The following is a 14,645-nucleotide window of genomic DNA, read 5'->3' as shown; positions in this document are numbered from 1 at the left end:
ATATACACACACACACGCACCTTGGGTTCCTCCCCATCCTGCCACGATGTTCTAGAGGCTGTGGAAACAGGCGGATGTTACAGGATATCGTGGCTTTAGCGACACGCACATCTGCCTCCATGAGTGCTCCCTCGCGCCGTAGCACTAGCCTAGCATAAATCAACCACAGTGACACCACGCTGACATCATCTGAAGTGGAGGAGCTCCGACTAAACTGGGAAGGAGCACATAAGCTAGGCGCAAAGGCTTGTCTCACAGCTGCATCGATATCGCAAAGTTTAAATAGGCCTTTTCTGACCAGGTCGAATTGTTTTAATGAGCAGAAAGGAATCATTGGAGGTCAATCTACACGGTGGTCTTGGGGATTTGTAGAGAAAGTACAATGAATGTTCATAACTTGTTGTCTAGTAGTATATATACATACATATATATATATATATATATATATATATAATATAGCCAGGCCTGTAGTACACACAGAAAACCATGCCAGAAGTGCATGTATGTATCGGCCATTTATGAAATCACCATTGTCCTTTTTAGGGTAAAGCAGATGGGAGCTCTTATTCAAATGCTCCCCAACTTAACCTAGTCTGATTCTTTCTAAAAACAACCTGTAATGAACACAGGTTAGGCAAAAAAACGTGCACACAGAAAAACACTGCACCACAACAACAACAACAAAGTTTTGGACACACACAGAAACCCTTGCAAGGTCATTGAGGGCAACGAGATCGATGCAACATTGATATCACAAAGTACAACGTCATTGACAACCAATAATCATGGCAGAGGGTGATGTTCACGGCAACAACACAACAAAACGGCACTAGATGGGAAGTGTGGATGCAGGCATGCCAGATGAAACGGAGCAGGTCAAAGCAGTCCATGTTGAAGACACTGAATCGGCTGCTTGCTCCCAAACAGTAACCTTCTCGGTTCTATGAAGGACCCAATAGGATATTGTGTATCAGGCTAAAGACAGATCAATGTCCACTCAAAGCCGCTTTGTGGCTCCCACAAACAAAATGGAAGACTGTTGGATATACATAACAGTCAAAAAAAGATTTGAGGCTAAATGAAGCTACCAGCTTCAGAGGCACGCATACGGCATTGTTTTGACAATTCTTCTAATCTTTCGAAATGTTTTACGTGGGAAATTGGAGGTTCATTTGAAGCCTTGTGGTTTAAAGTGGATGGTAACTGATTCTGGAACAGTGCTCAAGGTACCACAGATTGAAAGGCCAGCTGGATCAAAACCATTTGAAGAAACATTTCACAGCGGAAATTGACTCATATCATATTATATCAAATTGAATCAAATCAAATCATAGTTTCAAATCGTATTCTGGTTGAGCTCTACTCAACAAGGAATCGAGAGTTGGGCCGTATTCTTTGTTATGAGGGTTGATGTAAAACAGCGCCCTGCGATTGGAAAAGAGCACTAGGGATGCTCAGACGAACAGACGAACCAATGAGAAGACAGACAGATGGGATGATGGACAGAAGTCATGCACCACATCAAACAGAGACCAGACCAGGAAGTGTTGAGAAAGAGGACTGTACCATGCTGTTTGTAGATGGGGGGTTTTCTATAGATATTATCTTTGACCTTAGTCTCTGAAGATGGGAGGAGAGGCAAGAGAGGAAAAGAATGGAAGAGCCCGAGAAGAACAAAAAGTAGGAGAAAAAGAAGAGAAAGGAAAAAATAATAATATAGAAAAAGAAGCAAGAAGGGTTAGTTATTAAAGAATGGGTTTCTTTTGTTTTTCTTTGCAAGAAGCCAAAGGAAGGGCAGCATCGCTTGGACAAAATCCGGCTTTGTTTCTTTGGTTTTAGAGCACATCATAAAAGTTATTCATGCAGAAAAACAAAGAGAAAATTCAAAGTTAAAGCACATCAATTAAACACTAAGAATCGTAATAGAACCATCATTCTTGATTAAAAATCCATCAAAGTGAATCAGGGACAAGTGTGGCTTGATTCAACCTTACACACAAACATGAAGAAATATCTTTCCAGCATTGGTCCACATTAAGAAACTGAGTCAAACGACGTCTCAGTTGGCTGAAACGACATGAAAGTGACTGGTGTGCGTTTCCTCAGAGATGAGCTAACATCTGCCTGTCACTCTACGCAGACCTCCGTCACACACACATTTCAACGACTGTAACACATTAGGCCACACTAGAGTCATGACACACTGGAAACAAAACACATGCAGCCGTGTGTCTTTCTCTAGACTGTGTCTGTCAAGCTAGCTTGGTTGGCTCGCATAAAAAAAAAAGAAGAGCGACAAAGAATTACGATGATGACTAGGAAAGCCATTACAAGGAAAATTCCACTCTGTATCTTTCACTGAATCTATTAGTAGAAAATGTGCTTAACCCTCAGCATAAAATGGCCTACCAATCAAATAATTACATGTTTGAGTGGAACAAACTGAATCCAAGCTACTGCTTGACCACAAACTGTGACACAAATACTTAGATTGCTATGCAAACCGACTTGTTATAAAGCAGTCTAGCTAGCTCATAATTTATCTGGATAGCTAGCTCGTTGGTTAGATATTCAGCTAGCTTGTTAGTTTGCTAGCTAGTGAATAAGGTTAATGCTAGCTAGCGAGTATTTTAACTGACTACCTGGTTATTTAGGTTGTCATTTTAATGGCCAAAGCTAGTTGTTTTGTACCTGCTGACGCTCTTATCCAAGATTACTTTAGCCAGCCATAAAAAAGATCTTCAACGGTTATGACCCAATCCATCTAAATAGGTTTAATGTTGCTTTGTGGTCGAATTCCCCTTAAAGTGGATAATCGTTGGCTGTCCATAGTTGCATTCAACCTCGTCCAAGATGGGAACTCCTTTAACTCTCTCTCTCCCTCTCCTGTGATTGACAGTTTAATCGTCAAAATGGAAAAATGTGTCTGATCAAAGCGACTCGCTGTAGGAAAGTCCTAGCAGCACTCCATACACGGCACAGTGTCTGCTTCTGTCACAGCCAATTGCAAATCTTATTCGTAAGCGATGCAATGCTGTCAGGAGAGAAAAAACTGGTTTGACAAATTCTGCAATTTAGATTGTTGCTCGGCAAATTGGAGATGTTGAAAATGAACAGTAGGACAGGAGATAGAAGAAGAAAAAAGTCAGCGTGATATAAATGTTACCTTTTTTCTCTCTATCAATTGATAGCATGCTAATAAAAGATAGCAAGTAGCAACCAAGAGTAAGCTAAACATAAGAAACATAATAATAAAAATATTACGTCAGTTAAGTTAAAATCAATAAAAATGACTTTTAACATAAATTAAAGCTTGAATGCTGACCAGCATCGAGTATCAACAAATACGACCACCGCTTCCTAGACACGTAAAACACAAAAAGGGACAAAGTCTTGGATTAGCGCAATTTAATTTCTTTAGAATATGTCTTTGCAGATTCCTACCTGGTATGTGGAAGTGCCGGGGCGCGGCCATGTAGGTGGTGGCGGAGGAAGGCGACTTCCCATCGGAATACGTGGACAGGCTGGGGGTGCTGCGACCGCTTTCACTGCCTCCAGGGGGGAGAGGAGGGGACAGGGGGGGACAGGGGGGCAGGACAAAGTGTTATGTGGTGCTTTTTTGTGTCCAGAAACCTCATAGCCAGCCTTTGTATGGGTGTTAGTTTCTATGTACAGCAAGTATGTATATGTATTTGTATGTGAGCGTGTGTGTGTTCTATGTACAGTAAGTATATATGATTTTGTATGTGAGAGTGTGTTTTTGTATGTACAGAAAGTATGTATTTGTATGTGAGAGTGTGTGTTTATATGTATATCTGCTTTTATCATTTGGATTTAGGGTTGCATAGACCATACTGTACTTTACGTGCTTGGCGCTGTGTGTGTGTGTGTGTGTGTGTGTGTGTGTGTGTGTGTGTGTGTGTGTGTGTGTGTGTGTGTGTGTGTGTGTGTGTGTGTGTGTGTGTGAGTTTGTGCAGGAGTTAAAGACAAAGGCTGAGCGATGAAGTCACTTGGACCACAGAAGCCAAAATAAACGATTAAACCAAACACTCCATAGCTCTGAGATCACAGGGACAGAGAGAGAGAGAGACAAGACACCACATCAGCTTCGAATGCATTGGATCTGTTAACGAACACAAACACAGAACCACACATACGCATACACACAAGACCATAGTGCACGTACCAACACAAATGCACACACATTACACACAAACACACACACAGACAAACACACACAGATAAACAACTAAGTGAAGACCTGGTGCGAGAGCATTCAGAAGAGGATAACAAAATGGCTGCAGCTGAAGTGAGAAGCGCGAAAAAGGCTCAGAGTGGGGACCACTTTTTAAAACAAAGACATAGCCCTCAAAAGGGAACAAAACCAAACAGTATGCTCTGTGTAACCTCCATGTTGAATTGTCCTTCTCTTGTGCCCCCCCCCATGATCAACCTGAAGAGGTCTAATGTCGGAATCTCAAGAGTAACCGACATGCGTTTAAGAGTCAGCTGACTCAGCAAACCACCTGACCTTAGCAAAACGGTGAGTCGCAAATGATTGCGTTTTGTACGTTTTATTACCACATCCATAATGAGTTCAACATTGTGGTTTTGGCCTCCTTGGTGACCTCTTCAACTTCAACAAACAATATCGAGTGTCAACTTGAGTAATCCATGACTAAATCAAAACGCATGTTGGACTCTGCTCTGCAGAGTGTGGAACGGTTACGACCGTAAAATACTCAAACAAAAGAAAATGCCGGCGGACTGGTAGACCCGTCCCCCACCCCCACCCCGTCCCCCAAAAAGATCCAGGAGCAGACCTCTTTCACGGTGCGTTAGAAACCGCTAGGGCCTGGACCCGCGCAGGCAGACAGCCCAAGACGTTCGCATGCCACTGCGCCTGGCGGCTAGACCAGCAAATGACGGCCGGGCACATCCCCAGCCCACCCTAATCCTCCTCGTCTCTCTAATCTTCCTCCCCGCTCCCGACCAGAGGAACTTTCTCTTTCATGCACCCCACCCGTGCGAGGCCTGCCAAACCACAGAGCCGTCGTAAATGGGTTTCTCTCCCTCTTCGGTAATACTTTGCTCCGCAGCTGTATCATACGCTAATCTCAACCCCTCCCCTCTCAACCCCTCCCTCGCTTCTTCTCTCTCTATGGACCGATGGAAGCGAATGTACGGGAAGCTTGATGTTAAACAGTCAGCAACCGACTCTGTCAATGTCTTTTTTCTATCCAATTGAATGACCACACTACTGGCCCTAGAAAGCTGTGTCAGACCACCCTACAAATAATCAAGCTAAATCGAAAGACTAGTACATGATACTGGACGCTTTGTACACTGAACTAAGGATTGACCTGTGTGACCTGAAAACACAGCCACGATGTGACCCAGCCTCAGAAGACCATGATGAGGGTAAGGGTTGCTGGTGTGCGGTGAGGCTGACACTGGAGTGTAAACACGTTCTCATCTTATCTCCCAGGCCGGGCCCCTTGGGTCGTAGCTTTTCTGTCTGTGTCAACACTCTGTCTGTGTCAAACCCATTTTGTCTGTGTCTGTGTCAACACGCTCACTGGTTTGAGCACTTGAGATGCAACGTTTTATGAGGACTAGAAGTTTGTTCATCCAAAGACACTCCATGGACTTTATTTTTATTCTGATTATCGTCCAAACAAAGCTTCTCAGCACTCTGGCCCAAAATTATTTCAAGAACTTAAAGGTGTATCGGCAAAACATTATAGGAAGTGCAAAGTGGTGGTGGTGGGGGTGGGAGGGGGGTCATTCTCAAAGTAAACCAAGGTCATATATAGCAAAGTCAACAGGGCAAGCAGGCGACAGTTACACCATAAAAAATAATCTGGACAAACAAGTACACAAAAAATAAAAACAATACAAACTAACCAATTCACCTTCTTGTCGACAAAGTAGCCAAACGCAACAGAAACACAACGAACACCCCATCTAAACTGGTAACACAGCGGCGAGAAAACCATGCAGGACAACAATTCACGAAGTCCATGACCACCACTCAAGTAATATTGTAGCAAGCAGAACGTGTGTCTGAAGAAACTGATAACGAAGGACATATACATCTACAATAATAAGGATATTAAAGAGTAGGGGTTTTACCATTGGGAGGAGGTAAATTGAGCTGCAAGGAGTTCCTAGATTTAGAGTCAGTTAACGGGTCCACATAAAACCCTAAAGAAGACGAGAGGAGGTGATTGTATACAGGATTCTTGTGAATTTACAGTTGTACAAACCCCAGGCTTCTTGGCATCTTATTGCAGAACTGAGAGAACATAATTTGCTGAAAAAGAGATACAGGACCTTTCGTAAACCTTTGCCAATTACCACTTTTGAAGCATCAATACTGGAACGTCATCGGAAATTGGTGTATTTGATGATTTACTTTATTTGAACTTGAGACTATAAAGGTTGCACAGTGCTACTATTTAATCCATTACAACCAATAGAAGGGACAGGTCAATTGGACAAAGTAAACGGATACAACGATGGAATGAACAAAGTTGAGTTAAACAGGAAGCAGACGGTTTCACTCCATCAGCAAGAAACACCAAAGCTAGCTTAGTGTAAACGTTAGCGCAAATCATCGCTTTGTTATTAGGGGATTCCAACTGTCAAGGCCATGCCAAGTGAGTTCAAGGTGACGTTAAGTCGGGCACAAGTCTCACAACTCACAACACTCTACACACCAAGACTCTCCGAATGCAGCGGGGATGAGCACAGCAATGCTGTTGTGGAAACACCCTTGAATCTCACCCATTTACACGTGTACCAGCTGAAGTAAAAAAAATTGTCAACAAATTTAACAATTACTTTAAAAACACAATTTAGTCTTGTGTTTCATTTTTCAACTTAAATATGTTCAAGTTTCCAGAACAGCAAGGGGCTTTATTCTCGGGGGGGTGAGGGGTGCGGGAGGGGTGCCCTGATTGGGCTAATTCCCCCCGGGGCCCCCTTGTGTTGGAGCCGGCACTGGCGCGGCGGTACCTCTGTAATAGGGGATGTAGTTGTGCTGCTGGAGCATGGCCAGGGTGGTGGGGTTGAGGTGCAGGGCTAACGCTCCGCCGCCCCCCGGTGGCGTGGGGGAGCAGCATCTACTGTTGGCCGCCCCGCCACCACCCATGCTGTACCCGGGGATGGGGGACGGGCCGCCGGCCATGGTGGAGGAGGGGTACTTGAGGGTGGGGGGCAGGGGCAGGGAGTTGGAATCATAGGCCTGCCCGCTGTACCTAGCGCTGACGTTAGCCTCAGGACCTGAATGGCCGGGTCAGATCACCAGGGTTTGCTTTTAAGTCACGTTGCATTGATTTGCTTAACAAGAGAGCGATTTATGACAACATAGGGAATAGTTTAGGAAAGACATTGACTGAAAAACACATCAATAGGGCAGTTGGAAACAAATCTGCAGCGAGATCGTGAGGAATAATGATCGGATAGTGAAGATGAGTGTGCGTGTGCGTGTGCGCGTGTGTGTGTGTGTGTTGTGTACCTGTGCGGCTGTAGTTCTGGGGGGAGCGGGTGGGGGTGTTGCGGCCGTAGCCCCCCAGAGAGCTGTTGGAGCCGGGGCTGGAGGGTCTCCGCTGCCGCGGGGACCCCTCCCCCTGGGGATCACACACACACACACACACACACACACAAGAATACACACATATACAAGAATACACACACACACACGCGCACACAAGAATGCACACATACAAGAGGACACGCACCCACCCACACACATAGACACACAAACACAGAAGAGGACACACGCACACAAATGTGATATTAGTGAACATACTTCCTGTTTGAATTGAAACAGATACATCTACAGTACCAATAAAGAATAACTGCCAAACCATTAATCAGTAACCACATTAGAAACACTAGACACCAACACTGGACACACCACCAACAGGCTGTTATAACAGTTTAGGATTGTCTGAAATCGGTGCCAGGCGATGTAATTTCCTTCGATGCCAACTACAGCTTAAAGAGGCATCAGCTGGCACAACTTTTCTGCCGAACAAAAAAACAATCCATTGCATAACCGCGTGTTTGCTCTCCCCACTGAATGCAGATGTGTGTCGAGATCGACAGGGAGACGGAGGGCGAGTTATCCGAAGGAAGGATAGGTGGTAGCATGATCCATGTAAGGTCTACTGTGTACTACGAGTAGTGCTAGGAGTAGCACTAGTGCGCTGATTATTTACCTCCACGGAAGCAGGGGTGAGTGGCAATGAGGACTGCAAATGAAAGGCAGGGGAGAAAGGATAAGGATAGGATCTCAAAGGCAAAATAATACAAATAATGATAATGATAACAAATATAACTGAGTTAAGAATAAAAAGGCAAAGCAACCTGAGAGTATGCTACAACATGTAGAGGATGATTTGGGCTTGAAGGGAGGGAGGGAGGGAGGGAGGGAGGGAGGGAGGGAGGGAGGGAGAGACAGCCTGTTTGTATAACAGAAACGGAAGATTACACTGGGAGGGGGAGAGACCTTTATAGCAAAGGTTCTGGAAAAGATTGTCTTAAAGGTCTGAAAGAGAAGACGACAGACGTACGGATGTACAGACGGCCAGACAGGTGGACAGGAACACTTTACATTGAGATAAATGGAGACAGACAGACAGACAGACAGACAGACAGACAGACAGAGCGACAGACAGAGCGACAGACAGAGCGACAGACAGAGCGACCGACAGAGCGACCGACAGACAGACAGAGAGTACACATAGACGGACAGAGAGACAGACAGACAGACAGACAGACTATACACATAGATGGACGGAGGAACAGACAGACAGACAGATAGTCGGACCTACAGTACATATAGACGGAGGGAGAGACAGACACACAGGGGGACTGGGATTCCCACCTCGCTGTAGGCCCTCTCCTCCGAGGGGAAGCTGACGTAGGGGGAGTAGGATAGCATGTCGGGCCGGTCGATGTTGTAGATGGCCTTGACCTTCGGAAGGGCGGCCAGGTCCTTATAGTCCAGGGTCTCATCTCCCAGTTTAGCCTGCAAACAACACATCGGAACCCACGGGCAAAGGGGGGGGGTTTGGGAAGATTTAACGGAATACAGTCAGGTTTGGCCTGTCGTGAGCAAAGTGTTCCAGCATCTTGTACAGCTATTTGTATTCAAGCCGACAAAACAATTGAAATGACTCTGATCCTCTCATATCCATTGGATGAAGAATTTTAGGGGTTGAGGGTTTGATTCCCACTGGAGCCCCCCATGCTGATAATGTTGGTGCACATCGGGTAAAAGATTTCAGCAAATGGCATGTGACAAGCACGGCTAACTCTCTGGTGAAAAACTTTGGGTCAAATCGGAGACCTGGCGAGTGGCGTCACCTGGGACCCATGTGAACCAATCAGACGTGGTTGTGGTTTGATTGTGGTTTGAAGTGCAACACTGCCATCTAGTGGGCCATTATGGATATATATATATATACATATACATATACATATGTATATGTATATGTATAGATAGAGAGAGAGAGAGAGAGAGAGAGAGAGAGAGAGAGAGAGAGAGAGAGAGAATGGGAGAGAGTGAGAATTGGAGACAGAGAGAGAGAGAGAGAGAGAGAGAATGGGAGACAGAGACAGAGAGAGAGAGAGAGAGAGAGAGAATGGGAGACAGAGACAGAGACAGAGACAGAGACAGAGAGAGACTCTTACGTAGATGATCCTGCTGGGTGAGCCGGAGGCACTGGAGGCCTGGACAGAGGTGATGCTCTCAGAAGAAGTCCTGGTCACCTGCAAGCATACACAACTTCCTGTTAGGACACACACAATATGACCCAAAGCTGACAGAGCGAGAGACAGAGAGAGAGAGAGAGAGAGAGAGAGAGAGAGAGAGAAAGAGAGAGAGAGCTTTCCCACATGAGCTTCATGCTGTCTACAATTGTTGTACCACCAAGAGAGATGGAGGAACAAATTGAAACCACAGTCCCACCAAACCAGTTCAACACGCACAGGCACAGATGCTTGCATGTGAATCCTATTCACTGACATACACAGTGCAGGTTAAGAAGTGTGAGGGGGGTGGTGGGTTGTGCGTGTCTCTGATGGTTATCAAGCAGCAGTAAGAATCACAGAATCCATTCCCTTTGCAATTGTATTACCTGTGGAATAAAAGACAGCTTTCAGGGCGAAAGCATGCGAGCGTGTTAGCATCTATCTGCTCAAACCACACAGAGACGCAAAGAGAAAAGCGCTGTTGTCTGCTTGTCTGATTCAGGGTGGAAGTTGGCAATAACAAGAACAAGAGGAGCAGACTCTACCGGTCACTTCCTGTTAGGATAATGGAAGGGCCGCTGGAAGGGTCAAACCATGCAGAGCTTGGTTTGTGAGGAAGGGTTGGTGGAATGCGTGTGTGTGTGTGCGAGCGTGTGTGTGTGTGTGTATGTGTGTGTATGTGTGTGTGTGTGTGTGTGTGTGTGTGTGTGTGTGTGTGTGTGTGTGTGTGTGTGTGTGTGTGTGTGTGTGTGTGTGTGTGTGTGTGTGTGTGTGTGTGTGTGTGTGTGTGTGCATGGTGTGCTTTTATGTGTGTGCCTGTGTGTGTGCGTGCGTGTGTCCGTGTATGTGTGCGTGTGCGTGCTTGCCAGTGTAAGTGTGTGTGTGTGTGTGTGTGTGTCTCTGGGGGTGAACACTACAGGGCTCTGCAGGTATACCAACCTGTGGCTCAGCGAGCTGTATCCTCACCTGCTTCTGAGGACTAGATGGGGTTAACTATGGACAGGAGAGAGGCGAGGAGGGGAGAGGGGAGGGAGGGCACAGGGGGGAGGAGAGGAGTAGAGAGTGACGAAGGAGAGAAGGAGATGAGAACAGAGGGGAGGAGACAACACAAATGGAAAGGAGAAAAGAGAAGGGAAGGGAGGGGAGGAGAAAGGAGAGGAGAGGAGAGGGAAAGAGAGGAGGATGGGGGGGTGAGAGGAGAGGAGAGGAAGAGAGGGGGAGGAAGGAGATGAGCAGAGAAGAGAGGAGGGGAAGAGGAGCGAGGCGGAGAGGAGAGGGTGAGAAAAGAGATGAGGAGACGTGAGGAGACAAGAGGGGCGGGGGGAGGGTGGAGGGGGGAAAGGAGAGAAAAGTAGATGGGAAGAGAGAAGAGAGGAGCAGAGAGGAAGGAAGAGGATGGAGGGAGAGGGGAGGAGAAGGAGAGTGATCGTGGGGAGAGAGGAGGAGGATGGAGGAACAGAGGAGGAAATAGATCAACGAGAACAGATGGGAGGAAGAGAGTGTGAGAGAAAAAAAGGGGAGGGGAGAGGAGATGAGAGTGGAGAGAAACTGGGAGTGAAATGTGAGGAGAATGGATGACTCCGCATATTGCAACTGCAGGGCTCGGAAATGCACAGCAAAGCAATGCCACTCTATACAATGTTACACCACATAACACACAAATACACACACCTCGACACAACTCTACCCAACACTAAACAAGAGTGAGGAAGAGCTTTGGTTCTTAATGCATCGGACGATAGCAGAAAGGGGAGGGAAGGGGAAATCATTGTGGGTCAATTCTACGGGCTTCAACAAACCAGAGGGTAACAAAAAAGAAAAGATTTTTGACTTTGACTTGATTCTTCATCGTATATTTATTTGTTTGTGAATGTCGTCTCACCTTGCTCTTCTCCTCCTGCCTGGCGGCTTGTCTGCAAGGAGGATGCCAGATGGAAGATCCTGATTGGACAGTTCAAAAACAAAACAATGGAGGCATGAGAAAAACTAATGAACAAAACAGTTCATGGTGAGGTTAACTTCCTGATTGTATTTCCTGTTTTTTTGGTTGTCAGACCCATTTTCAGAAAGCAATCCTGGCTCTCTCTGACAAAGCGAAATACTCCCGCACTAGAAGATAAATGGGAAAGCTAAACTAAAGTTAGCCTACAGCTGCTGAGTCAGACTGTACTAAAGGACCAGTAAATAATGGCCCCTTTCTCTAGGAGTGTGTGTGCGTGTGTGTGTGTGCATTTGTGTGTGTGTGTGTGTGTGCATGTGTGTGTGTGTGTGTGTTTGTTTATCTGTGTGTGTGTGTGTGTGTTTTGTGTGTGTGTGTCCGTGTGTGTGTGTGTCCGTGTGTGTGTGTGTGTGTCCGTGCGTGAGTATGCCTGTATGTGTGTGTGCGCGAGTGTGCCTGTGCCTAAGTGTGTGATTCAGAAAAAAAGAAAAAAAAGATTAAGTTAAGGTGGGAAGACTTAATATTGCACCTGCTCATCATTCGCAACGCTATAAAAGCCAACATGAGTACCACACTGGATAGGGGGTTGGTCATGTGACCAGGGCTGCAACACATAGAAGCAGTGAGCATTCCCTTCACCATTGCTTGCAGTGGATTAACGACAGTCATGACAATGTGTAATGTATGACATACAATGTTAGAAATATATACTGAATGTTCTGGTTGTATATGTGGGTTCTAACAAGAATGTGATGCATATGAAAAGGTCAAATTAAGAAATTGAAAATGATCACTACTCCATGCACACTGTAATCATTGGCAGAGTTAACTCAACCACACCAATTGACATTTGGCTGACAGATGAGAGTTGAATGTGCTTCTCCATGGCAATCTGACAGTTCGTCACGGCAAACAGAAAAGTATTTTCTTCCCGCCTCTGTATCTGGGAGCTGCACATGCAGGTATGTTGTTAATCGTGAACTTCATTGAACGTGTCATGATGTAGCTGGCTGAATCTAGCTTTGTGGGACAGGGCCCCCGGTGTTGTGATGAGCTCAGTCTGGAGCTGCGCGGTGACATCTCTTTCAATTGTTTCAAAAGAAAAAGTAGGACAAGAGAAAATAGAATCTGGGAGAGGGATGGTTGGAGGCTAGGAGGGAACAACACAGGTGAGGTTTTGAAGACGTAACACTCCGAGGGAATCGTCGAAAAACATAGAGAATGAAGGGGGAGGGAATAAGATGTAGAGAGGGAAAGCGAGGGAGAGTGGGGGAGAGCGGGGGAGAGCGAGGGAGAGCTTACCTTGCAGGTACATTTCCTCTCCTTCGCCAAACATCTGCTCACAACGTGCACAGCGTGCGCACGTGGGATGGTAGTGCTTCTCTCCGGCCTGCCACACACACGCACACACACACACAGTGGTCAGTGACACAGCAAAAGCCTTAACCTCACGATTCACCAATTCAACAGAATTCAACCCCCATACAAACCAAGCACATATAAATGTGAGTGTGTGTGCGTGTACGTGCGTGTTTGTGTGTTGCACTGAATGTGAGGCGAAGTGTTTCATAAACAGTTTAGTGATAAAAGCATGGCGATATGAGTCACTGGATCTCTGAACGGTCCAGTATTATAATATCTACCCGACATCCGATCAGCCCCTCCCAGATCAAGAAGAAGTTCGGAGAATACATCTGTATTACAGAGCAGTACTTGGACAGCCCTTTTATCATGGGATAAATTAAATTTCTTTAACAATGCTCTCAATGGAAAACCACTACCTCAGACAACGGATAGAAAGGAAGAATGAGATAGACATACACGGGAAAGATAGATAGATGCATTAGATAGATACAATATATCACTAAATGGTGAGTTAGATAGACACATTATATGAAGATAGGGATGGTGGGAGGGAGATAGGCTAGATGAAGATAGATAAACAGACCAAAGTGCATTCAAGTGCATTCATTAATTAGTTCACAATATGGCCACCAGGGGGAGCTCTTGGAGCGCTAAATAAAAGGTGGGCTGAGATTGATCCACTAGCTATGGAATAAAGAAAGCTATGTTAGGATAGCCAGTCTGCGCCATTGACAACCGAGAAAATGATCAGTGATTGGATGATTAGATCCATTTGACATAGAGGCTGTCAGATGGATGACAGATGTGTGCACAGGATTAAATCGCCTCTCAGTGATGAAAAAAGTCCACTCGAGCAATGACAGATAACAGACTTTCTACTCTCTCTTTCCACTGCAAGATGAAAAGAAAATATTAACCAAAGGCTTTTACGTATGTCCTCACAATTAAGGAATCCATTACCCCCAATGCTCAGGGAACACACGTGTCAGCTGGGAAGCTTTGTCCTGGAAAGAACCTGTGTCTTACATGCTTATCTGGAAGCATTAGGAATGCATGGTAGAGAGAGAGAGAGAGAGAGAGAGAGAGAGAGAGAGAGAGAGAGAGAGAGAGAGAGAGAGAGAGAGAGAGAGAGAGAGAGGAAGTTGACTTTTAGACCCTTTAGGGCCCCTGCTGATAAGAAAGAGCCCCTGGAATGGAAGGGGGAAATTCGGACACAGAATAGGAGGAGAGGAGCGGAAAGAAGATAGAGAGCTCTGGTCAAATCCTTCCTTTGTCGGCGGCAGAGAGAGAGTACTCAGTGTGTGATGCCACTCTAACATATTCACTGGTCCCTTCAGGACGGATAAGTTGAGGAAGCTTTTACTTTGAAATAGGTCAGGGGCTTTGGTTGCCAGGTTGGTGGAGCAGAGCTGAACAGGGGGGAATAAAGCTTTGGGCATTCAGACGATGTATGATGGGTTAAGGTGGGTGCCAGCAGGCAGGAAGGCAACCAGGTTAGGCCTGACACCTCTTAGTACGCTACCTGGTTACATAAAGGTGTGTGTATTATGATATACATTCTTTCTCACTCACTTTA

At 45.7% G+C, this 14,645-nt stretch overlaps 1 protein-coding gene across 1 annotated transcript in view; it reads right to left on the bottom strand.

The window, feature by feature from the left end:
• ablim2 (actin binding LIM protein family, member 2) overlaps positions 1-14,645 on the bottom strand; it is a 50,990-nt gene that overhangs the window by 12,099 nt on the left and 24,246 nt on the right. The window contains 11 exon segments of the mRNA XM_060076544.1: positions 21-58; positions 1,567-1,620; positions 3,445-3,552; positions 6,136-6,207; positions 7,021-7,287; positions 7,523-7,634; positions 8,229-8,261; positions 8,897-9,040; positions 9,706-9,783; positions 11,648-11,706; positions 13,007-13,094. Coding sequence (XP_059932527.1) covers positions 21-58; positions 1,567-1,620; positions 3,445-3,552; positions 6,136-6,207; positions 7,021-7,287; positions 7,523-7,634; positions 8,229-8,261; positions 8,897-9,040; positions 9,706-9,783; positions 11,648-11,706; positions 13,007-13,094 — 1,053 coding nt within the window.

This window comes from Gadus macrocephalus, chromosome 17 (assembly GCF_031168955.1).
Source record: "Gadus macrocephalus chromosome 17, ASM3116895v1".
In the NCBI taxonomy this organism is placed as follows: domain Eukaryota; kingdom Metazoa; phylum Chordata; class Actinopteri; order Gadiformes; family Gadidae; genus Gadus; species Gadus macrocephalus.
Note: the sequence above shows the minus strand (reverse complement) of the source record. Positions and strands in the feature narration are given on the sequence as shown.